A 26,452-nucleotide genomic window follows, 5' to 3' on the forward strand; every position below is an offset into this window, starting at 1 on the left:
ATAAATATTTTCATGGAAAGGAGGAATTATAATTAAAAATCGAGTCAGAGACTTTCTGTTTTTTTTCCATAAACTGAGATCTTTATTCGCTTTAAGACCATTGCGATCAGCTACCTTTTTTTGTGCATTTTCAATTTTCTTCTTTTCAATCTCTTTTTTATGGAATTATCCCCACAAGGCTCGTTGGACCCCGGCTAGTTTATTGTAGTCCACCAAATGTCTAAATACGAATCTGGAGAGTCTCCAACGTCTCAGATTTCCTCGTGGACGCGAAGTTATAACACATCTACCTGTCAAGTGGCTCTTGGCAGCCTGACGGGGCACTTCCAACATCTCTTGACTAGCAATATCCTGAAGAATCACAGTTTTTTACCATTTGTACGTGATTTTAATGCTGAAATTACGCAGTAATATTAGGAACGAAGTGTTCTCTTACTTGTATCTCTCGAGGCAAGATGTTGTTTCTCTTCATTGTCAGTAGACGGACACGAAGTGGAGCATATTCTTTGGCAACTAATCTCCTCTTATAATCCCTCAACATTCTTGCATTCGCCCATTTATTCCTCGTCTGCTGGACCTAGTAAGGAAATTTCAAAACATCACAAATAACATAAGAGAATGATATTTATGATGGTTGTTTGGTTAGGATTCCAAAACCTTCTGTCATGCTTGTGTATGAATGTCTGTACGACAAATAAATATTTTTCAGTGGTGGAACAATAAATAATTAGAAAATCACAGTCGTAAATTACATACGTTGAATCCTGTTGCTAAATTGGAGAAAATTCTCGATACTGTAGATGCGAAAAAACCAATGGTAGCCATTTTTTACGGCTATGAACTAGCCAAACCTGATGACAAGGGGAATCAGCTGATCATGCCAATCATGGCCTACCTACATTCAAGCCCAATGTCACCAAGAGGATGGCTTTTAGGGTTGAATCGAGGACTGTTCAGTTTAATATGTGGCCAACTTCTTCAATTTAATTTAAAGATTTCGTCATAACGGGAAGAGCTGTTTTTTTCAATTTTTTTTCTGACTTTTAAGATGAAGTACTTTTGATACAAATATCTTCAATCCAAACTTGAGCCGACCGATAAGATGAGAATGGGAAATGATGACTTCAAATTGTTGTATTTGTTCTTTATTTGTTGTAACCAGTTTAGCGTTATAAAATTCACACCACTTAGTCATTCAACTCGACATTAAATATTCAAACCATTCAGAAGTTTCGGTGTTGATGGAAACTACAAAACGATGAAATCATTCCGATCCAATGCAAAAAAAAAAAGAATACCAAGAACCAGCGAAAACAGAAATACGAAAGAAAAATGACGATATAAAAAGAACAATGAGAATGGATAATAAAATTGAAGGATGAATAAATAAAAAAATATGAACAAACAATAATGTGTTGTCGAGTATCGCAGATATAGGATTTATTTCCGTATAATAATTAGAAAATATAATTAAGCCGAGCTAAATTATGATGTTATTAATGTACTCGTAAAACAAATTTGTATAATAGCCCACGTAATTTGATAACAATTTTCACAGTACAGCTCGTTGCAGTTAATTCAAAATATGTCATTATCAATGATTATTTTGTTCTCGATGAATTTTTTCCTTCGAAATTCTTTTCGATGAAAAGAATGTCGGAGTGAACGTTTTGACAAGAAATGAACAAAATGATCAATGAAAAAAAAATTAGATCCACTGAAAATATCCCTATATTTCCTAGGGACAATGAATCCACGATAGTCCTCATTGATCTCACACTCCATGTACCTAAAATCGACTGTTGTCATATTCTTTTTATTATCAGTATTATTATTAACATAAAAAAGGAACGATATACTTTTGTGAAATGAGCACGAGCGATCCAGTGAAATTGGACAAATTACTTGTGCTACTATATGCCGGCATGCATCCGGCGGCTTGATTACAAGACGCGGAAACTGGTTATTTCTTCTTCTGGGCTTTCTCAGCAGCCTTGGTGACTTTTCCAGAGGCATCCTTGAACGTAACAGCCTTGATAACACCGACGGCTACGGTTTGACGCATGTCACGTACAGCGAAACGTCCCAGAGGTGGGAACTCCTGGAATGCCTCGACGCACATTGGCTTGCTTGGCACCAGGGTTACGATGGCAGCATCACCAGATTTGATGGCCTTGGGGTTGTCCTCAGTTGTTTTGCCGGTACGACGGTCACACTTCTCCTTGATCTCTGCGAATTTGCAGGCAATGTGGGCTGTGTGACAATCGAGCACGGGCGTGTAACCGTTGCTGATCTGTCCTGGGTGGTTGAGGACAATTACCTGGAAGATAATGCAGTCAGTTATATTTTCGTTCGTTATTCTTTTCCTCGATGTGTTACCAAATATTTACATTGTTGTGGATTATTAAAAACTATTACGGAATAAATAAATAAATGAAACATTAACTAGTAATCCGCGCAATCATTTAATTTTTGTGATTGACATTCAGACGCTTCGGCCATCATCAAATTCGAAAATTCTCTGGTGGAAACCGCGAATGAAGTGTATCAAGTCTCATCATTATGTCAATCTGATTCTTCATTTTTATTCCACTGTTTTTTTTTTGGAATTGTGAAAGATTTTCGCCTACCTGAGCGGTGAAGTCAGCAGCACCCTTGGGTGGATTGCTCTTGGAGTCTCCAGCTACGTAACCACGACGCAATTCCTTGATGGAGACGTTCTTGACGTTGAAACCAACATTGTCTCCGGGTACAGCCTCCGTGAGTGCCTCGTGGTGCATCTCCACGGACTTTACCTCAGTGGTGAGTCCAGCTGGGGCGAAGGTCACCACCATACCGGGCTTCAAAACACCAGTCTCAACACGACCGACTGGCACCGTTCCAATACCACCGATCTTGTAGACATCCTGTGATGAACGGAAAACAAAATTTTTTTCTTAAACTGAACTTTTGCAACAGGAGCATGGCATTGCTTTCGATTATTGGAGTCAGACGTCTTAAACTATCACCAAATCCGAGGATTTTCCAGTGGAAACCACGAATGAAAGAAAATATAGTATCATCATGAATAGGGGAATTTCAAGGCTAAATAGACCTAAGGATATCCAAGTGATTGAACTGGTTCTTCTCCTGTACAATTCTACTCTTCTAGTTGAATATCTACTTGAATGTCCCAACCGGTCTTGATTAAAAAATTGAAAATAATATTCACCTGAAGCGGAAGACGAAGGGCTTTGTCGGTAGGTCTGCTGGGTGGCAGAATGGCGTCAAGAGCCTCAATCAGGCATTTACCCTCAGCCTTACCCTCCTTACGCTCGACATTCCACCCCTTGAACCATGGCATCTTGCTGGATGGCTCAAGCATGTTGTCTCCGTGCCATCCGGAGATGGGAACGAAAGCAACAGCGGCTGGGTTGTATCCGATCTTCTTGATGTACGAGGAGACTTCCTTCTTGATTTCCTCGAAACGAGCCTCGGAGTATGGTGGCTCAGTGGAGTCCATCTTGTTGACACCAACGATGAGCTGTTTCACACCAAGTGTGAAGGCCAGAAGGGCGTGCTCACGGGTCTGTCCATTCTTGGAGATACCAGCCTCGAATTCACCAGTACCAGCAGCAACGATGAGTACAGCACAATCGGCCTGGGAGGTACCAGTGATCATGTTCTTGATGAAATCTCTGTGTCCAGGGGCGTCAATGATGGTAACATAGTACTTGGAGGTCTCGAACTTCCAGAGGGCAATATCGATGGTGATACCACGCTCACGCTCGGCCTTCAGTTTGTCAAGTACCCATGCGTACTTGAAGGAACCTTTGCCCATCTAATTAACAGATTCGAGAGGAAACCAATTGGTTAATCGTAGAGCTTTGCATTTTTTAAAATTATGTTTTCTAACTGGGATGAATGGGATTTTTCATTTCATTACTTCAACTGGTAATTAAATAAATGCAGGATTTTTGACAATCATTGTAGGAAACGCCCGGCCTCGGAAAATACCCCCTATATTTTTTTCATTAAGTTAGTCTATTGAAGTCAAGGAATAAACTAATTTTTTTTTATATAGAAAAGGCTGAAGATAAAATTGTTTTTTCCTGTGTAATGAGAAAAACACCGGTTCTTCGATAATCGATATTTTTGAAAACATCGTTCACTTCTACTTGCTTATCTTCCCCATGGAAGAATATTAGATATAGGTCAATTTAATATATCCAAGAAATAAAATCTACATGAGACATAAATAAATTCATATTTTATATACGTTTTATATAGGAAAGGGGAGAACAAAATGGAGCATGAAATCGTAGCGGCTAATTATTAGTGTTCGGCTGAAATTATCTTTCAGTTGAAATGTGAATCCCAAATGAGTTGAAGTCACGTCAATTCTAAAAATCAATTGAAGAACAAAATAGAAGTCTACGTCAAGCAAAAAAATCTGTAAATATTGATTTTCTAACGAAGGGAAACGGGTGGCCTAGTGAGACCGGGCAAGTGTTTTCCCGGGTCGAACGACCTGCAGGAGGAAATTTGTGAGGTGGTTGAGGAAGGTCTTTTGAAATATATTCCCCATCTGCTTGAGGTTCTCAGGAGTAACATGAATTAGTAATTTTTGTCTCTATCTTTCAATGAACTAGTTCTTAGTATCAAATGCTCAATTAATTTCATTTTTTGATATTTACCTCCTGGGCCTCCTTCTCGAACTTCTCAATGGTACGCTTGTCAATACCACCGCATTTGTAGATCAAATGACCAGTGGTCGTTGATTTACCGGAATCGACGTGTCCAATGACGACGATGTTAATATGGATTTTCTCTTTTCCCATGATGAAGTTTGTTTGGTTTCAGTCTAGTCAAAACTGCAATGAGAAACAAAGTTATTATTTCAATTATCAATATCATCCACAAAAAAAATGTTTGAGTCGATTCATTTGCCCCTCAAAATCTGACCGAAATCATTCGAAAATCAATCAAAGTGCATGAAACTATCAAGGGTCCCGAGTGAGCGTCCACGTGGCGATGGCCTGAACCTTCGAGAATGGCAGAGGCTGTCGGCACTGCTTGGCAGCCATTTTGTATGTCTCATCGAAGAATTTTCACGGCAAGCCGATGCAACCGTAGTAATCACCGGCGCTTCGATAAAGCCCTCAATTGTCTCGAGATAAACCTTAACAATTGCATTCTCCGGCGAAAGAATCTCGACAATTTCCGCAAATTATTCAACTAATAAAACCCCCCGGGATTCTTCCCCCTATGCGCGAGAGGGAATAATAATAGTAATGCCGGACTAACAATTTAATTGGATGAACGATTACTCCTTCGTCATAACTGAACTTTGTATATAGTTAAAATACCGGAGTAACTGTTGCACCAAGTGACAACATAAAATGAAACAATAATTGTGACCCCCATGCGCCGAAGTTTCGATCCGACTAAATTACTTATTATATTATTATAGAACGATAAGGGAGGAAATGCGCGATGGTGCGATAAATTGATCTTTTCATAAATAAAAATGTATAAGATGGCCGTCCCAACTCATCAGCTTCGAATCAATCAATTCATTGAATAAAACCGATTCACAAGTGACTGCAGTTTCGTTGCATGAGCTCTCCTCTCTGGCATACGATTATGCTCCAAAACGCCGATGAATAAATCACCCAAAACTATTATCTCGATATTCACTAACATGCACAGCCATTATTCGCGTTGAGACGGTCATTGTTAAGGACGGAAGATAATTTAATTATTCGAGTGATATTATGCTCTTGCGAGATGTAACAAAGCTGGTCACCTCATACCTCCGGTACGAGAGAAATTTAAAAAATCTAGAAAAAGTACGAAGAATTGTTCGGATGATCGTTGAACGGGTGATGTAGATTGACGTAAAGTGATCAACTTTCAACTCATAATCGAAGCCTCAAGAGTAAAAAAAAAATTAAATCTTGAAAATCTCATTTGTGACAATCGACCGCCATACTGTATCCGGTAGGTAGCAATTTCAAGCCTCAGGCCCAGCCATGAATGTTCCTCCGAGATGAATTTTAAAAAAAAATATTGTTATTGACTCTGGCGTAATCACGATAAGCAACACATACGTCATTTTTTTCGCATTCATCGGGGAAGTACTTTTTTCGCGATGATAATGAACTTTTAGATATCTATCAGGGAAATGAGCTTCACAGCCGGTGGAGTAATGCAGTCGAGCCATGCGTTGAAACTTAAACTTTAATTTTTAACAAAAATTACGATAATTAACGAAAAACTTTTTTCACAACACTATTTTATCATACCGGTTGTACGATTATTTAACGATCCTAGGGTACGATGACGAATATTGAAGTATTAAATATTTGGATTATCTTCTTGCGAGAATACCACGCACAACCACTCACCTCCAGATGCCACGACAGAAAGAGACCGTCCAAGTGATGTGACATGCGCATACGGCTTCACCGGATTATAGTCTCGAACCCAGGGGCCCGAGCATATCGATTGCCAGTACCTCCGCAAGATGCTTTCATTTTACATAGCAGGATATTCCCGGTTTTTACAGGTCTCCAGGGCTGCGTGGGGTTTATAGAGCGAATTGCGGAATTGTGAGAGTGCAGCTTTGGATTTTTTTTTTTATTGGAAATTTGATGGGAGGATTTATTGGAGATTTACCGAGGGGAGGGTCTGGGTTCGAGACTGGAGAGGAGTGGCGCTGCAGTCACCTCTATCGTCCGCCACCAGCTTCGAATGGCAATAGTTTGTCATTTGGGGGGGGGGGGGTGCTTGGCGGGAGGCTCGATAAAAGTATAATCAGTCAAGTTTTTAAAATTATTTTATGAAATTTGTCCAGAATCTGAGTGTTCAAGGAAAAAGGAATTATTTTCGAAGTAGATAGGCCCTTAGGTCGATCATGTCCTGGAGGCACAAGAATTTTTCAAATGAAATTGTCATCTAAAAGATTTATGTAAATGTCATTAAATCGAAGTTAAACGATAATTACGATGGCTAAGTATATTGACTGATTTGTTTTTTATGAATTTCCCTTGAAGCAAGTTCTCTGATAGTTGCTTTAAATGCGCTATTTCAAATCCATTCAGGTATCGGTAAATACACTTTTTCCATCAACATTTTATTGAAGGACTCAAGGGGAAGATTAAGCTGTAAAAAGGAATCCATTGTACAGGAGGAAACGATAAGAAAGGCCCTGCAAAAAACAATTTTGCTCAAGTAATAGTCTTTTTTTTTACGAAAATCGTGGAGGCAGACTGCCTAGATTTCGGATAATTAGTCAAAACTCAGTCTTTCCCGAGAGTAATCTTTTGGTCAAGGTCCTGTCAATTGAATCGTTGCAGACAACTTCATATTCATTTTGATATAAAAAACAACCTTTTATTTATTCAATACAATCGTTACAAACTTCCCTAATTTCTTATTTCATACACAAACTTTCTGTCAACTCACCCCTTTTATTCATAAAAAATTAGTGGAAACGTGTCATTCAATGTGGCACCATTCTTACATACAATTATAAATATCAATTGGTACTAAAAATAAATGTCTCAATTCAATCGTAAACTTGTCTTGAAAATACATGCCCTAAAATAAAAAATAATATCAACTGCCCACAATTGACTAGAATCCAGATAAGGAAGAAAACAACACAATAGAACGTATGAAAAAAATAATGAAAAAAAGACAATTGGCTCATTCGTGAGGGAAATGTGTTGAAATTCCATCCGTTTCTCGTCCATTTCTATAAAAAAAATCCAGCAGCTTTTCTGCACGATTTCTACTGAAACATTTAATAGAAAAAATAAATGGATGATTTCATTTTCTCTTTGTATTTTTTACGTTTAACCCTTCAACAAAACGGATTGTAAAAAAAATAGAACTCTATTAACTTTTTTTCAATCAGATATTTTCCACGAATATTTCAATAAAGCACACGTGCACGTGCCGCTGAATGTTCACCAGAAACGCAGTAAAAACGAATATCTGAATTTCACAATTTCTTGCAACCACTTTTCAGGTGCTACAAAAAATCTAAGTATAATTTTAAAAAATTCTGAATGTTAAATAAGAATTAAGGTGTTCAAGCACTTTCTCGTCTAAAATTCAGGAAATTGTTTTTTCTGCTGAATGTTTTTACACCATACTGTTTTAATATATTCCCACATATAACATCGGTTCGGTTTATTTGTATTAATTTAGTTGTTAAATTATCTCAATAGTCTTCACTTGCTCAGCACAGCAAATGCAACAGCTTTTCATAAAAATTTATCGATTAAAAATACATTTGACAACTGTATGAAACGAGGCCGTAGCAATGCTTGGATACCTATTCCTTTGAATAAATTCAACAGAGGTGTATTTTCAATTAAGGGAGAAGATGCCTTGTGTGACATCCTATTATACAGGCGTTGGCATTTTATGGAATACAATGTGAATACGCGTCCTACTGTCGACATTGTACAATCGATCGATTCTGAACGTAAAAATAGTACCACTCGTTGCTACGGGTCCTTCGCCTATAAGTACCATTCGAATGGCCAGGGAAATTTTTCTGGGTGAGAAAAGGAAAGAGCATTCTGTTGGGTTCTTTCAAAATCGATGGACTGCAAAATAATTTTTTTCCCCATTAAATTGTGCGATTCTGGAATCGTTATTCAATGTAGGCCACGTGTCGTCGACACAGCTACCAAGATATTCATCGAAATTTACAGCTCGGGGTGATGAGATTCTTGTGATAATACTAGGGCTGTGTTCAGAGGCGTTAGTTAATTGACAAATAAATAAATAAATAGGATTCATGGTCTTATTGACTAACTTCATCGGCGTGAATTTCTTGAGAAAATACAACAGTTGTAACGCTTGGTACAATATCACACGATTTTTCAATGTTGCATCGTCAATTTTTCTCATTTATTTATGGAGATGTAGAATTGTCAGGAGAAATTAAGTATTTAATCGCAATAATACGAAGCTGACAGAGTGTCTGCAACATCGGGAGAATCCTGCGGATCCTGGAGACAGACTTACAATACTTGTCATGAAATTTAGAGGTATCTAGAGAATTGGTTCAACCCGTTTGTTCTTGGGTCGGCGAGGCCGGCTGCATCATTCCACTTGTACCAGGTTGATCTGGAAATATTGATAGACTTATCAATCATTGGCCATTATTCAACAATGGAGAGCAGTATTTTTACTTTTCAAATAATTTTCAAGCCACCCTGGCAGGCGACTAAAAATGGGCTAAAAATCATGGGTCACATGAATGATTTCAAATGATCCTAAAAATCTAATTAAATTCTGACCATGTTGAGATTCTGTTGTTAAACGTTCAAGACGTGTGGGCAAATCCGCGGTTCCGGTTTCAGCGTGTTGACCAAGGATGTCCGGCATTGCATTTCGTCTACCAGTTCTGCCAGTTGATAGAAACTCCTTTGAACCCTCGCCATTGGAGTATCCGGGTGTCACAGCACCACTGCCACCCACTTCACCCTCTATTTCTGCCTCGGCACGCTTTTCCGATAGCATTCTCAACGCTGTAACAAGATTAAATCAGCGTTGAATACAATGATGTTTCTCCCTATTGAATTCTCGGTGTTATACTGTCGAATCTGTGTGAGTTTATTTCGATGCCAGCGGCAAGCTTTAATTAATATTGAATCGATTCACGAATTTCGTGAAAATATTCAGCTCCAATTATATCGCTCCCTTCGGTTGGAAATTTTGATAATCAAATCAAAAGTGTAGTAATTTTAATATCTCCATCTACTGCAGTAGAATGTTATAATAGACTGTTAGATTGTTATAATTGTGTGAAGTAGGCCAGTTGTTGTGTTATTGTTGAGGATTTTTTAAACATTTTCTGTGGCGGATTTTGACAGCCACTGTGACCTTCCTTTGACAGATGTCTTTTTGAAGTCATTCATCGAGGAGATATTGGACAACTTGCATAAAAAAACTAGATGTGAATGAAAAATGGCATGAGAAAATAAAGAAAACTCGTCCAAGTTTCTCATTACCATAATGGCTAAGTAAATAGTAACGATTAAGAAAAAAATACAAACGAATTATTTATTGCAATCCTCTACTGCGTGAAAAAGTTTCAATACTTTAAAATCCATCAAAACTTTTGTACTTTATCAATATCTCCCAAGATGAACGATTAATCACCCCTGTGAGCATCCAATTGCGATAAAAAATCGTCCTCTCCCACCTGAAAAGTCTCTCTCATAAAACAAACATCTGCGTTCATCAATTTTCTTGGTGACGAACAAATCCTCGCATCTAATTGCATTAGTTAGGAATTTTATTCTGAATCATCACATGCAGGCTCATTATCCGTCTCAATCAAACGCACCGCTAATGCAGAGCAGATTAGTGCCATTACTGATTAATGATCGTCTATAGTTAGAGATGTTAATAATAGAAGCCCAAGTCCATCGTTTAATCTACTTTCACGAAGTCGTCATTGTGAAGCTTCGTTAATACGAAGAGAGGAAAAAAATACCTTGAGTGCGTAGAAGGCCGCACTTCCTCGGTCTCACAGCCCGATGGAGCATCGCGTCATCTCCACCAGTGCGGACTAACTTCTTCCTCTTCTTCTTCTTCACCTGAGTTATTACCCAAAATAAAAAAATATCCGAATCGCAGTGGCAACGACTATTTTCACTACTCCTACATTTCTTCCTATTCCTCGGTCAATTTTTTGCAAATTAAGAAACTATACGCGATGATTAATTCAACCGCATGTGATTTAAGGATACCCAAGTGTCTCTGACAGATGGCTAGAGTTCCCAAGCTAGTCTCAATCCTTTATTATCATTAATTTTGTAAATTAAATGGCGTGAAAAAATTGGTCACTCAAAGTAATTTAAATTAATTTAAATGACAGCGTTGTCTCTATGTTCCGCTGATAGAATCCTTGATGCTGAGGACTGTATCGCTGAAATCTACCGACAAAGTTTACTAATAAGAGTTAGCCCCTCAGGGACAGGGATCGATACATCGTATTGACGGATCCAAATGTAAATATTTGCTTTTAAAACTGATTATTTCAAAATCCGTGGAGAATCAGTTGACCCGACAGACAAAAATCGAAACTGCAATACTCCTGTCGCAATTGGTATCGGTTTTATAATTGTCCCCTCATTAGAGACAGTTGAATTCTAGTTATATTGGGCGCACCCAGCACTCGGTAACAGAAGGGCCCCGTCCTTGAACGGTTAATGTCAAGAATCTCAAGAAATGAGGAATAACTAATGTCTTTCTTCATTCGCCGATAATCATCGACCCTTATGGAGAAAAAAATCTTTAGCCAAGAATATGTACCAGTTACAAGAAAATTCACTCGGTATTAGTCTGTCTTATGGAAATATTTACATAGATTTAATGGTGGTAAGTCAATATGCTTGGCAGAAGGATTTTTTCTCAGTGTCCGGGCGCCACGTACGATCCCTCAGATCCTTACAACCCTAGGAACAACAATAAAATCAGTGTAAAAGATTCGCCGACTCTGTGTCAAATGGTGTTTAAATAAGAGCTCAGACGATCGACGACAAAAGTAGAAAAGCACTTGACAAAAAAGAATGGGTGAAATACTTGGATATCCTTGATTGTGTCCCCGGTAAAATCATCGAAAAGCCAATTTACCAGCGTTTTGCCTTCAGGGAATTATCATATACCCACGACTAAACATTAACCACCCCTCTCCACCGTTTCCTGTTTTTCGTTGTAAAATAAGATGGAACGAGTGGAGTCTCTGACAGCTCCTTGGAGCATGGCCTCGGGGGATAGTATATGCCAGGGCTTGAAGATAACTCGTCTATTTATAGACGATAGGGTCAGGTGGAAGATGTACATCCAGCAAAATTTATCATCACATTTTTCATGAAAAGGGCCTCGACCAAATCACTGTAATTTTGTTAAAAATAATGTCCTCGAACGTGTGCTACACATCTCTCTCAGTGTAGGTGAGCTTCTATTCATAGAAAATTAACACAACCACGTGGATAATTGGGGTAATTAACTACCGAACATTGAGGAGGTGTGCGTGTAGCAATAACATGAACGAGAGGGAGAAAGACAGGTAAAACGTGTGGACAATTTCACTCACCATTGATAATGATCTCTCGGTTGGTTTAATGTTCCTGAGTCACTTCAAATTTCCTTTCGACCTCTCAATATTCGACGACTGATTGACAACTTTCTACGTAATAGTTCAATTACGTTATCCACAACGACTGTCAATGCGATTAAATCGATGTCAGTGAGTTTTTTGAGTTGTGCATTTAATTTTTTTCAAGTCTTTGCGAAGGGGTTACTCGTTAGCTTGACCGGATGTCATGGAGAGTAATTATTGAAGATGAAAATAAACAACGGGGTTCATGTTTTTAGCTGAAGCACTGACCGTGTCATGTATATTTCTTTTTATTTCTCATTATTTTCAATTCTACTCGATCATTTAATGGTTCTACTCACTCACGATTACACATGACAGTGGGCACGTTGTCGGAATATCACCGAGTCCCACAGTTTTGTGTTGTATTTCATGGGCTTAGGGTGCACATCAGTGGGGTCTTCAGTTGCTTCAGTCTTTTTCACCAAAATTATGCAAAAGTCACACATACGATTCTACGACACACGAGGATTGCGATGGTACGCAGTGATGAGATGCAGACGGAGACGATGAGAACATTCCAGGGCTGACAGCTGAACAGCGTCTCCCAACGCCACTCGACACTTTTGCCTTCCACGGGCTCGCGGTTCACCGAGACAACTCGAGGGTTCACGAATTGTTGCGAAGAGCTGATAGCGTGCGCATGTTACCGCTGTCAGCCGTTTGAATTGTTTCCAGGCTTTGACAATTGTTGGAGGAATTTCAGGACAGAAGAGTGCAGAGGATTAGTCATTTATCTCTTGGCTTTTGTCAGGATTTTGAGGTCGGATTTGTTTCGGTTTAACCATTTTTTTCAGAAAATTTATTCGGCGTAAATTGTTTAATTTTAGGGACATTGCGGCGGTTTTTTATATTGGGTGAATTTTTATTTTTAGGCAATTCTCATCGAATGTGTTGGTCAGTCATTTTTTTTAACAAGAATCCAAAAATGAATGTGTGAATTTCACACGTCTTTTGTAGACGTTTTTTAGACTAAAAACCGTCTGGGTAAAATGTTAAATTGTCTGAATTTCAGGCGAACAAGTGACTAAACATGTTAATTCGTTTTTAAAATTCAGATTTTTTTTAGAAACATTTAGCAACAAATGGGAAATAATCGAAGAACTTTTCAACTATTCATATAGAAGTATGAGATCAAATTTGACTCGTTCAATTGAGTCCATTTAAAATTGGAAAGATTAAGCGTAGCCCAGCCGGAGGGTACAAATATTTAAAGAAAAATATTTACACATTCTCTACGACCTGTCAAATTCTACTATTCAATTATCATATATTTGCTGCCCTTTCACATTGATTTATCTATCTACCATGATCTTTAATGATCATGTTATGTTTAGGTGGAGCTGTATCGCCGTAAAATTGATAAATCGATTAGAGAGTTCACACGGAGGAAAGAATTCCAGAGAAATTGATGTGTATGAAGTTCAAACATGAATTAAAATACTTAGACACCTGCTCATTTAAAATTCAGAAGGATTTTCTTTCATTCTCACGTTTTTTGTACCTGAAAAATGCCTAGATAAGGCACATGAAATTTGAACACCGGTTTTTTGTGCGAGGTCTATAGACTTCCAAGGAAATTGAATTTTCAGAGCTTGACAGAACAACACTGTCGTCGATTATTTGAACGAAAGCCATTGTCGCAATGTCAATTAAAATAAGTAGCACGACTCCTGTTATGCAGATAGTATACGTCAAAGCCATTCGATCGACAAGGTCGCAGACCCTCGTAGTTAGAAGAGAAATATCTTGAGTAAGTGATAATTCAGGGAATGAATGGTGTTAGAAAAGGTTGAATTTTTATTTATTCAGTGATTATATAGAGCACTGGGAGACTCTCACTAACATGAAGAAACTTTCGTGGATTTTGTCATCAATTAGCGAACAAAGAGTTCCGCGCGGCAACCGTTTCAATTCCAAACGTTGATTCCCACATCGATCGATTTAATAATTAAGAATTAGGCAAGCGCTATTCATTTGTTTAGACAGGGAAAAAAAATTGGGAATTTCGGGCGGGAAATTTTATCGCATCAGCTACCAAAGAAGAACTCCAATCAGGAAGTGAAAAAATATTTAGCCAACTCACGCTGGCCCACAGCGTCTGGTCAATTTTTTAATGGACGAAAAGATCTCGACCTTTTCATTAAAAAATTCAGCGAAAAATCCTCACCATCGATTCTCGTTCTCCAGCTGATTTGGCTCGTGTTCATAATGGCATTGGCTCAATAAATAATCAAGTTTTCGGTTACATTAGCCAGAAGGTGGGGATCCGCTGTCACTGTACCCCTCTTCTCCAAGTCCCTGGGTACTACCACTGGGGCTCAGGTGACTCGCCTCAACTCCCAGTGTTCATTTAAACTCTTACCTTGGTGGAAACAAGCCATCACTTCTTCAAGCCCTCAACATGTTCTAGTCCCATGATCAGCGCGTTGTCTCTTAGCCCCGGGAGCAAACGTTAACTCCTCCAGTGATAACAAATAAACCAAAAATTGTGTGACAATTATTATCTGTGACAAGATGCATATATCCAGGACATTAATCTGGATCCTGTGTTGTGTATGTCCTTCGGTATTGGCTACCAAAAGCGTGAATGTTCTCGCGACTTCCGGTCTCAAGAGTCTCGAAGATGAGGAGATCCTGCGGGTCCTCACGCATAACAAGTCGGACGTGTCGGAGAATTTTACGTTTGTCGATCTTGTTGAGAATTTAAAAAATCAGAGTGCAACGGCCAATGATTTTATCTGGAGTCATGAGAGCTTGAGTAGCAGAGATAAGACAAATTTTTACTACGGTAATTCAATTTTTCATTCACTCAACTATTTCATTCATATTTACACCTGAATCAATGGAATGAATTACAAATTCAAATGAATTACATTAATTGATAGTAACATTTCGAGATGATAACGAGACAGCGAGACAATGAGGAGGAAATGTTATGAGACACTGATGTATAGGGAGATGTTATCCCACTGGATTCTGCATAATTCAAAGGTCACGAAGCGCAACAATTCCATTAGATCGCGTAGTAGAGATTTTAACATTTGAATGAGCATAAATAAATTCAACCGCAAGGACGTTATTCGTTTGTATTTATTTCGCGATCCTCCACACGATTCGTGAGTTACCTATGAATAAGAATGCATATGATTTTGTGTGGCTACTGTGTAGAGGGTAAATGCGCGCTGGGATTTATTGAAAAGCGAGACACAACTTAACGTCACTCAGTGTCGAAATCGATATACAACACCCGACGTTGTTTAAATAAATATTTTGGTTGATATTTATTCCATTGATTCGGGTTTACTGCGGATTTGAAATTTCACTCCCGGATTTCGAGGAATTTCTCTCGGCGTGGGACGAATACACGAGTGGATGCATCTTCCATTAGAGTGGTTCGAGAGATGGAATTGTTTTCTCTGGGATTGTTGATTTTATACAGAGGATGGTGTGCAATTTCAGATTTTTGTTGATTGTGGATTTAGGGAAAATCGAGCTTCAAGAATTTTACAGATAAATAACTGTTTTTTTTTTCAATCTTCAATGAATGATTGGATGCAGAACTTTTTTGAGTTTTGACGTATCAAATTAAATGAACAATTAATATAAAAATAGCCTTTATAATAATATTTGTTGAGACGTTGTCTAGTCATCACTGAAACGCGTGCTAGCAACAGAAAACGTCGAGCCATTTTTTGTATCTTACAAAATCCCTCATTACTGACTTGATTAAATATTTAACAACGCGCGAGAAACGTTTCATGTTGTTCTTTCATGACATTTTACCAATTCACGCAATAAATTGATTAATGACGATTTTCCTATGATACCAGAGAAAAGTAGTCAGGAGTAATAGGAGTTGTCCTTGAGTATTCGTTAATCCGTCACGATGAAAGCTCAAATGAATATTGAATGATCTATCCTACTTTTATGATTTTTTCTTGTCCTGGAATTTCAAGGATGTCTGTAAAATGAAAGTAATGCAATACCATACTTAATCGGTAACTAGTTGTGGTATCACCCTAGGGTGATCAGGTATTATTTTCATTCGTCCATCAATTAATTTTGTGGAAAAAACAGTTCACCTGCGCTCAGGAGAATTGAAAATAATAATTTGTTTAGGACATCTGGTAACATTGAGGTGTATCTCTCGACGCTGGTTTTCAATTTCTTTCAGACTTTCGTTAGACACAAATATCTCCTCTTTAACTGGACGGTTACGATGTTGAGTTTCAGTTATTGGTGAATCTGATGGCAAGAAATGTTGGGAAATAGTCGAGTGTGAAAGCATTAGACAGTTTGGTTTTAGGGACTTTAGAAGGTTTCTGTACAAATTCTCGTGCCCATTTTTTTAGTTAATCAAACATAGAGTTTAGAAATATTTGACTAGCCACTTAAAGTTATCCGAGCCTTCACCTCACTGAAAATTCATTCTAGAGATTCTTTTATTTCAGTGATAGATTAGGAAAATAAACCTAAGCCATTTGTTCGAAAATTGGCTTTTAGAAATGAAATTTGTGTTTCGGGTTTCGATTTTATTTTTCAATGTTACGTCAGCCGCATTGATTTCTCCATCGATCGGTCAAAATTGCATATCCGCATTCAGTTTGAGTATAAAATCCCAGCTCCAGTGGGTGAACCACGAAATCGGCTTTTTTGTTCCAACGACCTTTCAGACATTTTTTATTGAGTCATCAATTGGGATAATCGATTTAACATAAAAATGGCAGGAGCAAAGGTTTTCTTGGGTTCATAATAAATCGATAAAAAGGAATTTACAGATGCTACATTAAATATTCATCATATTCCACATATTTATTTTGTATTTGGTATTTACCGCAGGGGAAATCCTCAGCGTGAATTCCTAATTTTTTTGGTTCCAATGAGATCATCACATAATCACCCGCTTTTACGCACCCAAAATGTTTCTCTAGACACGATTAATCGCAATAATATTGAGTAAACGGGTCAACTCTTCCGTCCGCTCTTTCCAAACTTTCGTTAAAATTTCCCATTGATAACGTTATTGTCCTCACAAGCGTCGTCTCTGTTACATATACTGGATTCAATTTCCCCCGGGGTTGTTATTAGCATTTAACACACAACGCACGTCCGTCGTTGGTGCAAGAATCATTTACCAGTACACAATAGTATTTTGAAATCACCGACAATTATTTAAGCATTATTCCATCCTCTCCGTTACCTCGACTTTCAAAAAAATGACCAATTTTCATTAGACTTACTTTCTTCATTTTTTTCCAGACAAGTATAAACATCAAGTTGACAGTGAAATTGAGCAATTATTTGCTATTGCTCCGGTGTTTGATCCGGCTGCTGGTACTGTCAGTTCGGAGTGCAGGAGGCAGTCCCAGATATATCATCGAGAACTCAGGAGAATGAGCCTCTGGGCATTGCAGAGTAAGTTCACGTATTGATTGGAATGAGGAAAGTTGAGGGAGATATTTATATTTGTAGTACCTGTCGTCGTCACTCCACTATGATAATATATTATTGAATAACGCGAAAAAACTTGATATTACGAAGAATTTTACTTTCGACTGGAAGTTTTTTGATAGTAAACTGGTCAATTATTGGATGGCTGAGGGAAATTCGAGTTTTTTAGTGAAATAAAAAATATAAGAATTGCCTAAATGGGATTATGATGACTTCCATGCATTGACAAATGTTGTAATTAGTGGAAAAAATTATTTGAAAGCAAAATAACGAATCGAGGAATAAAATAATCGCTGAAAGTAATTGACAGCACCGGAAACTTCTCATTTCTGGACTGGATTCACGATGGTATAATTTTTTAAATTATTTAAGGAATAGTCCATGGACACTGAAGTCGTCAAATTAACCGTCGTCCGGAAGTCACCCGTCTGACCCTAATCGAAAGATTTGTCAATACTGTAATTTAATATTTTTTTAACAACAAAATATTGTTGATGCTAATATTCAAATCGAACCGTAATATGACTCGATATAAACACAATATCGCTTGAAAAATTGAAATAGGAAGTTGCAATTTTGTCGAGTATTGAACTTTAAAAAGAAAATTAGGAAATTCAATAAAAATCGATCCATTCGGGAGTTTATTAGCAGTGAATTTCGTAACAATAAAAAATATAAAAGACAAATAACGCATTTAGAAACGCTTGTTACTTTTATTATTCCGCGAAATCAGCGCAACGAATTTATTAAACTTCCGCCTTTTATCGAATTGAAATTAATCGTCTGACTGATTATTATTTGGCTTGGGTCCATTGTCTTGCAGATGCAATTATGAGAAAGGTACTCAGCAACAGTCGACCGTGGTCAAATTTTTCTCCTGCTATTCTCACTTGGCGCTACAATAAAACTCGTCTAAAAAAATTTATCTCGTTTATAATGCCATGTTATTCGACCACTTAATACCGGATTATCACGATTATAAATTCCAGTGTTCGATGCAACCGCTAAAATACCCTCCGGCCTCCTCAGCGGCAACATTAATCAGCTCGGCGATTTCGACGAATGTCTGGGCATCCAAGGTACCGGGGGTATCCGTGGTCAGTACTGTTTAGCATATCTCCAGCTCGAAGTAGATCATAATCGAGGCGATCTCAAGGAGATCCACCGGCTCGTGTATTCCCACTATGCCTTCAGGAGTAATCTATCTGACGTAAGTTCATCCACACAATCCAATCATCTTGTCATTGATGTTTCGACCTATCGTCTCCTGGAGAGGAAAAAAAAATCTGAATTTTACAGTCCTCTGTAGACATTCTTTAGACACAAAAAAAAAGTCTGAAGAAATGAAAATCACATTCCTCTCCCTTTGGATGACGAAAAGTCATCATTAGACTCCAATCCTCTAGCTATTAAATTACCGATGCATTGCACCATTGGGTTTCGTGGAGCGACAAGGCCACTCTCGTAAAGTTTCAAACGATAATATCATTCGCTTGATTACATCGTAAATGTCACAACCCCATAAATATCAACTGAATTTGATGCAATGACCCTTCAGCCGGGCCACCGTGTGCCAAGATTCAGCACGGTCCAGTGGGCAATCTGTGCTCCATCGTCATGTACCTCTCAGGATGTTGAAACATCATTGAGAGCCACAATCTCAAAGTACACAAGTCACACTGGAATCAACGTCACGGTCAAAGTGGATCGGGAAATGTGTCAAGTTCAAAGAATCGAACCGCTTCCTACGGAAACTATAATCGTTGGGTAATCACTATTTCTATTTCTCTAATTATTTATTTGTGAATTTCACAGTGAGAGTAGAGTTGCCCAAGCTAGTGTGCCCCAGGCAATAATTGTTTGCAATGGTCCACAGAATTTTCTTCATCAGTGTCATTGGATTGTCGGTGGTGGCTGCTCTATGCGATCATCTGCGAGCTGATGTCAGCGAAATTGTTCTTGCCTTCTCCTTGAAGAGGAATCTACGCAAACTCTTGTCCATGAAACGTGGGGACGATGACATTGCTACTTTGCATGGTATCCGGGCGATTAATGCTCTTATGCTCATTGTTGCGCATAAGAGCATGGCGTTGTTCTTCAATCCTTATGTCAATAGGACTGGAATGACGGAGGTAATTACGAATTACATTAATTTGGAGGGAAAACGCAACTGCTAATGAATGTTATTGAGTTTTTTATTTAATTCCACACTAACGTAGAAAAATTCTAGCAGTGAATAAAATCATATTTGCAAAGGAACGAATTTCCCGAACTAATGCAATTTTATTTTAAAAATATGTATCAATTCCCAAGGGAATCGGACTGGAAATAATTTATCGAGTATCGAAAATAGTAAATTAAGGTCATTGTCACGAAAAATTTGTGAAAATATTGCCTGAATATCAAATATTTTTCCCTCATTATTATTCATCTCTTTCACGTGTATTCGTAAATGAAATAGTACCTGGGCCGTCCTTGGACCGTCATAGGACGGGCTGCGAGCCTCTACACGGATCCCTTCATTATGCTTTCTGGCCTTTTGACAACCTATTCATTCGTGGGAAGACTTAGAAAGTCTGGGGAAATCCATGTGAGGAAGGAATACTTATCGAGATTATTCAGGTACTTGCTTTTAACGTAAACCACTGGAAGGTATTGAGAATTTCGATTTCGTAATGTTTTATTTGATTGATTTGTAGATTGGTCCCTACTCTGGGTGCTCTCATTCTATTCTGCATGTTTATCATGCCATTCATTGGGTCTGGACCGCAGTGGAATCTTGTGGTAACGCATCATGCAGACATTTGCAGAAAAACTTGGTGGAGAAATTTTCTTTTCATCCACAATTACTTTGGGTTCGAAAATATGGTGAGTATATTGTATCACCTGTGGGACCTTCAGTAACAATTAAAATTATGTAATTTATTATTTTGTTTAATAGTGTCTCACTCACACCCATCACATTGGCATCGACACTCAGCTGTTCGCCCTCTCTCCAATAATGATTCTAGCTCTCTACAAATATCCAAAAATGGGTGCTTTAATTCTGATCTCAACAGCCGTCTTCTCCACCGGTCTTCGATACTACGTTACGTATTTCAAACGACTGAATAATTACGTGTTCTTCGGTACCTCGTGAGTACTCTCATTGAATATAATGATGCAATGACAGGAGGATACTCTCAAATTTTTTTTCGTAACTTCATCAAGTCCTGACATTTCCCTAATTTATCCTCAGAATCCGGCAATTATTCGACACAGCCAATTTGTCGTACATTCTACCAACTCACAGATTAACAGTGTACATAATAGGTATTTTTGTTGGATACTTCTTGAGAATATGCCCCAAGGGATACAAACTCAACAAGGTAAAAGTCGATGGAAAAAAATATTGTCAATTAATTATATCTCGGCTCGATACATGATTTAATGATGGATAATTTATCACAGTCAGTGATTCAACTTGGCTGGGCCTTGACGACACTGATGGCACTTGGAGCTTTCTTTGGGCCCGCTGGAATGGGCTCCATCAATTATGTTTATAATCCCACTCATGCAGCTCTGTACAATGCTTTTGCACCCATTGGATGGTGTGCCCTGTTTGCCTGGATTGCCTTTCTCTCGCACACCGGAAATACACGCGGTAGGGAAACAAATAGATATGGTTTTGTATAATCTTTGGCTCCAGAGGAAACGTGAGAATGGATTTTTTCTCTTTAATTTCGGAAGAGAACAATTTTAGATAGTGAGGAGTTGGGAAATTACGAGATACTCTTTGATGAATTTGAAAATAATGAGAAAGGACTTCTATAGCATTGTCAGGCAATTTCTGAACTATACTGCGATATCCTTAGATTAAAAATCACTCAAGACCCATAGGATGTCTATAATTTTGTCACTTAAAGCTTAAAGATCTGCATCCTCTTCACCATTTCCACCGATTAGAAAACGCTTGAATAATCTGTTAAAAATTAGAAAGTGCCAGGCACGGGCTGTCCTTCACATTTTGAGTGAAATTTTCTTGCCGTCCTAAAGATCACTATCACTCTTATTTTTTGTCCAAGCAGTTGTCTTAATTACTGACGTTTACAGGATGGTTCAGCGGGCTCTTCGCATGGAGAGGCTTCCTAATCTGTACACGCTTGAGCTACGCCATTTATCTCACGCAGTTTCCCGTCTTCTTTTTCAATGTTGGAAAGACGAGAAGTGCCGAGCACTACGAGTTCTTCAGAATGCTGGTAAACTATTTTATTCCATTAGTGTACGGGTAGAGAGAAAAAAAAAACGAGTTGATTTTTACCCCAAGGATAAAACTTGTGTGATTTTATGGAGTCCCTCGTGCGAATTACGAATCTCATTTAGAAGTTCCTGGGAATGGCCTAGTTTATGGAGGAAAAATTGACAAAGTTGGGGAGGCAGAGTGATGAAATAAAAGTTGAAATTGTTTTATAGAATTTCGAGACAATATTGAAGCAGAATAATAATTACGGAATTTTTCTACTGGACAATGTGCCATCGTACAATAAAATATCGAGAGGCATCACATTTTACTTTGAAATTCTGCCTTTGTAATCCATCCATTTTATTGCAGTTCAATTTTCACGAGCTAGGGTGGATAATCCTGACGTCAGTGATCCTCACTCTCCTGTTCGATTCGCCCTTCCAAAACATCAAGACTTACCTCCTGAGGAAGCCATCGACGCATTCAAAATCGTTGAAAGCTGAATAAGCCAAATCTCCGAGTGAAAATGGTCAATTGTGACTACTGTATTATAGTCTGATTATGCTTTTAAATATTTAGAGGCGTAAGTCCCTCTGCCTTGCCCGTATTGTGCCACTTTTACGATTCTGTATTTATATAAGTCGTGTGCACAGAGAAGAACAACGTTTTTTAGAACGTCTTTACTTATACAAATAAATTCGGAACTAAATATTTCTTCAAAATCAAAATATATAACTGGTACTCGTCCTAAAGACGAGGACAACTCCGTGACAACCAAGGGGTTTCTCAAACCAAATAGAATTGAATTAATTAATTTCATAGTTGTTTAGTTTCAATTCAAAAATATTTTAATGCAAAAAATACTTGAACTGACTTGAGAATTCGGTGGCTCTAAAAAAATTTGTGTGTTCTTCGTGCAATCTATGAAAAATTTCTGGAACTTTCCAAGTTCAACCTTTCAGAGCGACTCTTTCCTATTGTAAATAATTTGTAATGTGCACAGTGATTAACTAGATATAATTTTTTATGTTATTTCCACTTTTATACCAACTAATTAAGAGTGACGTTTCATGACAAACATCTGGGATATAATAAATAAAAATATTTGTATACATATTACCTGTTTATTCATATCGTTTAATTTCCTTGACGATTAATAATCATTGATTTTATTACATCATGAAATTATAATTATTCACAGTTATTACAATTATACAGCGAAAAGTATAATCGGTTATCTTATCACATTGAGTATATATGTACAAGCGCTCTACTCTTCATATAAAGGAGAACTTATAATCTGTTGATGTAAATTACCAAGTATCATAGATAGTAATAAAAAAAAACTGTGATAAAGGATATACTAGCTCAAACCGCAGTTCATGGAAATATCAGGAAATATTTCCAACTTATGGTATACTTTCTTCAGTATTTATCCTCGAATAAATAGTGGAGGGTAAACAAGAAGAATTATTTCAGACTCCAAATATTTATTTGTTTCATTATAGATTTTTCCTGCAAACCAGTTACGCACTTCTCATTTCCACGAAAACAAACTGAACCTGCATTACATCAATTGCTGGTTAATTCATCTTGTTTCCTTCCATCATTGCTAAATTTAAAACGAAGTCACGGATTTTTCAATTAACAATAAATGCGCACTGGAGAATTTAAGAAAAATCACGATTGGTCAAGACCGAAGGAGCTACAAGAGACCAGACGTAAAGACCGAGACACATCCATGATGATATTATTTTCACCCACATGGAAGCTGGATTGGAATTCAGTGTTTTCAGCGACGAATTTGGCCTGAGGATACAACGGAATGTTAATTGCGCATGTTCAAGCCGAGTCTTATTAGCGAATAATGATGCCATAAAAGGACGATTCTTACTTGTACCAATTGGTGAGTGTCATCATGACATACAGAGTTGCGAGAGCAAACATGAGGTGGAAGAAACTCCAGTTGTAGGCGACCTTATCCTCCTCGTTGTCCCAAACTTTGGTTTCACCACCACCTTCAGCATCATCGTTACGACCTTCTACTGCAACATAATCTATTTATATCCGATGAAACGGTAAACGAAATAATAAACGTGCAGAAAATTTTTAAATAAAATCAGAAATTTCATTCTCCCGATTCACCACTCGAAATCAGTAGAACGATTAAATTTCTGGTGTGCATTAATTAATGCAAATAAGAGATAATGAAAAGACATAACAGCCTTCAACTAAAAAAACATAGGCCGACAAAGGCAGGCACACACTACAAGGCATCGGCATAAAAACTATTTGCAGTAACATTATCGCGTTTTATTACTGATTAGATGATTATTCAATATCAATGAACATTCATACACTGGAATAAATATAACTGTAGTATTATGTTTCTGCCCATCTCGGCCCACTACATCTACTAAGTCAATAATCATGATAAAAATTCGGCTGTTTTGTCTAATGATGAACTATGTGTTACGTATGTGTATTTTTAGATAATTGATAGTATGTGCGTACCTTCATTGTCGATCAGAGAAGGATCTCCTGAGTTGCGAACAGCATGAAATATTTTCGTATTGCTTTGTAATGATTCAACATAAAGACAAAAAAATGCAGAAAGTGATATGAATTTGAAACTTACCAGCACCGTTGTCATTAACGAGAATTTTATCAGACATGGTTATCTTGGATGACTTGGAGGCGGTCCTGAGAGAACTGTAGAGAACACAGCTGAACCAGATTATGAGACCAACAACACTTTCTTTGTCGAAGGCTACTTCGTTTTGATCCTTCACATTGTTGCTGGCGATTGATCCAAATAATCCCGGGTTGCACTCATGATCTAGAAAAAAAATCAATTGCTATTCACATTATATGCCTTTTGAGAGATGCGCAGAAAAATATTCTTTCCCGAGTTCATAACAGGGGAATTGATTTATGTCGTAGTATTAGCAAGAATAACATTTGTACCTGGACTGTTGGAAACTCCGCTCCAAGTCAGATATACCACATAGAGAGACACGACAGACGCCTGGAGTAGTCCACTGCGGGGTTGATGCTCCTGAACACTGGGAAGAATTGATACAGCACTGGCGATGACACATAAGATCAGATTGAATGAAATGAAGAACTTATGGAGGGAACAGTTGTCTGGCTGCAATAAAAAATCAATCAAACGATCAATTGTCTCCTCATCAAGACGTTCTCCAGGTGTTTTCAGTAGTCAAGACTAAATGATTATCCTCACCAGTGTGAAATAAACGAAGAGCAGTGCAACACCGGCAATGGCCAGACAATAATTGAAGAAAGTTGCACCCAGCAGTGCTGCATACCAAGTTTTTGATTCAGTCTCTTCATAGTTGCCGACCCAGGATTCAGCCCACGAGTGAGCAAAGTCAATAATGAGGATTAACTGAATGAGTATGAAGAAGAATCCTCCAAACATTCCAAAGTACATCCAGACAGGCCCGAAGGATCCTTCAGGCATGAAGAAGGCACCAACGATACCGCCGATTATGAGCAGATACTTGATGGCCCAGAAGCCATTTTGTATCGGAGCGCGATGATCTTTAGAGCTCTTTACCCCAATCATCATGCTGGACATTAGGAAGAAGAATAACGATATAATGAAGCAGATTCGGTAAACAGCGAGATAACCAATAGCTGAGTCGCAGTCCACTGTGTATGATGAAGGGTAGTAGTTGGTACTGTTGGTGCAGAATGGTACCTGGAGACGCAAATTAATCATTCATGTTAAATCCAAACATTAAAATACAACATCTTATAAATGGAAAATAGAAATGAAAATGCCTGGAACACGAAAGTCATATCAGTGGCATCAAATACCTTTTTCAATGTGTCCTGTAAACCTGGAGCGAGAGTAATGCAGGCAGCAATTGTTCCCAGCATCAGTAACAAAGCATACATGATTCTGGAGCTGGTGCTGTTTCTGCATGATGGACATTGAGAGCAGCAAAAACTGCAGGCAGTGCTGCCACATAGGCAGGCCAGCTGAGGACAAACATAAAATTATTTTCTCTGTCCCATGGAATAGAAATATATGGAAACTGCCGAATGCAGCTGAAAACCATAAATTTTAGAAATATCTGAAGATTATTCTGGAGATTCTAAAAATATCTATGCTGTAACCAAAGGGAAATAATGATATGTTCCTAGGAACCTCTATTGTAAAGCCAAATAATCGTTATAATAACTATTTCCAAGATATTAAAACATCTACAACCAAAATGTGCATGCAAATAATCCTATTTGGGGATTCTCTACCGAATTTATGACTCATTCAACTAATTCTTGAATAAAAAAAAACAGATTAAATCTGTGTTATACGTCATATGAAATCACAAACACATTACCTGCGCTGTGGAGCAAATGAGACCCATTTTCCACTACTGGTATTAACCCCCCGTATCCACTAACTCTTTTTCAACAATCCAAGTCCTCGTAACTCCAAAAATTGTCGTTTCCTTAGGATAATGCGCAGGATGTTGAGTGATTACAGCTGACTGCGGAGAAGGAAACCTAATGGCGTGCAGAGGCTGATGCACTTCTATCGAACCGTTGTGAGGCGCACTCGTGACTAACTTCAC

The 26,452-nt window shown here is 38.0% G+C and overlaps 5 protein-coding genes across 15 annotated transcripts; 1 reads left to right on the forward strand and 4 right to left on the reverse strand.

The window, feature by feature from the left end:
- Positions 1 to 52: 52 nt before the first annotated feature.
- On the reverse strand, positions 53 to 911 carry LOC135160038 (small ribosomal subunit protein uS14m). Its single transcript, XM_064116185.1, has 3 exons — positions 757 to 911; positions 437 to 577; positions 53 to 351 (listed from the first exon to the last, which is right to left on the reverse strand). Exons 1-3 carry the CDS (start codon positions 823 to 825, stop codon positions 166 to 168), a joined length of 396 nt encoding a protein of 131 aa, XP_063972255.1. The 5' UTR covers positions 826 to 911; the 3' UTR covers positions 53 to 165.
- A 502-nt stretch (positions 912 to 1,413) lies between these two features.
- LOC135160030 (elongation factor 1-alpha) lies at positions 1,414 to 6,532 on the reverse strand. 2 transcript variants are annotated; one of them, XM_064116173.1, is made up of 5 exons: positions 6,390 to 6,532; positions 4,677 to 4,853; positions 3,212 to 3,820; positions 2,631 to 2,906; positions 1,414 to 2,320 (listed from the first exon to the last, which is right to left on the reverse strand). In XM_064116173.1, the coding sequence occupies exons 2-5, from the start codon at positions 4,818 to 4,820 to the stop codon at positions 1,964 to 1,966; spliced, it is 1,386 nt and encodes a 461-aa protein (XP_063972243.1). In that variant the 5' UTR covers positions 4,821 to 4,853; positions 6,390 to 6,532; the 3' UTR covers positions 1,414 to 1,963. The 2 variants fall into 2 exon arrangements, with proteins under 2 accessions (XP_063972243.1, XP_063972242.1); XM_064116172.1 differs by having other exon boundaries at positions 6,288 to 6,410.
- An 819-nt stretch (positions 6,533 to 7,351) lies between these two features.
- Positions 7,352 to 12,710, reverse strand: LOC135160637 (uncharacterized). Its single transcript, XM_064117395.1, has 5 exons — positions 12,475 to 12,710; positions 12,110 to 12,236; positions 10,505 to 10,607; positions 9,303 to 9,533; positions 7,352 to 9,129 (listed from the first exon to the last, which is right to left on the reverse strand). Exons 2-5 carry the CDS (start codon positions 12,110 to 12,112, stop codon positions 9,068 to 9,070), a joined length of 399 nt encoding a protein of 132 aa, XP_063973465.1. The 5' UTR covers positions 12,113 to 12,236; positions 12,475 to 12,710; the 3' UTR covers positions 7,352 to 9,067.
- A 1,827-nt stretch (positions 12,711 to 14,537) lies between these two features.
- Drd (drop dead) lies at positions 14,538 to 22,956 on the forward strand. Of its 2 annotated transcripts, none has more exons than XM_064117374.1 (12): positions 14,538 to 14,963; positions 17,435 to 17,590; positions 18,616 to 18,836; positions 19,185 to 19,393; positions 19,503 to 19,758; positions 20,088 to 20,248; positions 20,326 to 20,494; positions 20,568 to 20,761; positions 20,865 to 20,994; positions 21,077 to 21,269; positions 21,719 to 21,864; positions 22,218 to 22,956. In XM_064117374.1, exons 1-12 carry the CDS (start codon positions 14,690 to 14,692, stop codon positions 22,353 to 22,355), a joined length of 2,247 nt encoding a protein of 748 aa, XP_063973444.1. In that variant the 5' UTR covers positions 14,538 to 14,689; the 3' UTR covers positions 22,356 to 22,956. The 2 variants fall into 2 exon arrangements, with proteins under 2 accessions (XP_063973444.1, XP_063973445.1); XM_064117375.1 differs by lacking the exon at positions 14,538 to 14,963 and adding an exon at positions 15,450 to 15,620.
- LOC135160634 (probable serine incorporator) lies at positions 22,953 to 26,385 on the reverse strand. Of its 9 annotated transcripts, none has more exons than XM_064117387.1 (8): positions 26,219 to 26,385; positions 25,692 to 25,856; positions 25,093 to 25,572; positions 24,816 to 24,999; positions 24,487 to 24,687; positions 24,363 to 24,389; positions 23,743 to 23,890; positions 22,953 to 23,657 (listed from the first exon to the last, which is right to left on the reverse strand). In XM_064117387.1, the coding sequence occupies exons 1-8, from the start codon at positions 26,243 to 26,245 to the stop codon at positions 23,519 to 23,521; spliced, it is 1,371 nt and encodes a 456-aa protein (XP_063973457.1). In that variant the 5' UTR covers positions 26,246 to 26,385; the 3' UTR covers positions 22,953 to 23,518. The 9 variants fall into 9 exon arrangements, with proteins under 9 accessions (XP_063973457.1, XP_063973456.1, XP_063973453.1 ...); XM_064117386.1 differs by having other exon boundaries at positions 23,743 to 23,893; XM_064117383.1 differs by having other exon boundaries at positions 23,743 to 23,905.
- Between the last annotated feature and the right edge of the window lie 67 nt (positions 26,386 to 26,452).

Source organism: Diachasmimorpha longicaudata, chromosome 3 (genome assembly GCF_034640455.1).
Source record: "Diachasmimorpha longicaudata isolate KC_UGA_2023 chromosome 3, iyDiaLong2, whole genome shotgun sequence".
NCBI lineage: Eukaryota > Metazoa > Arthropoda > Insecta > Hymenoptera > Braconidae > Diachasmimorpha > Diachasmimorpha longicaudata.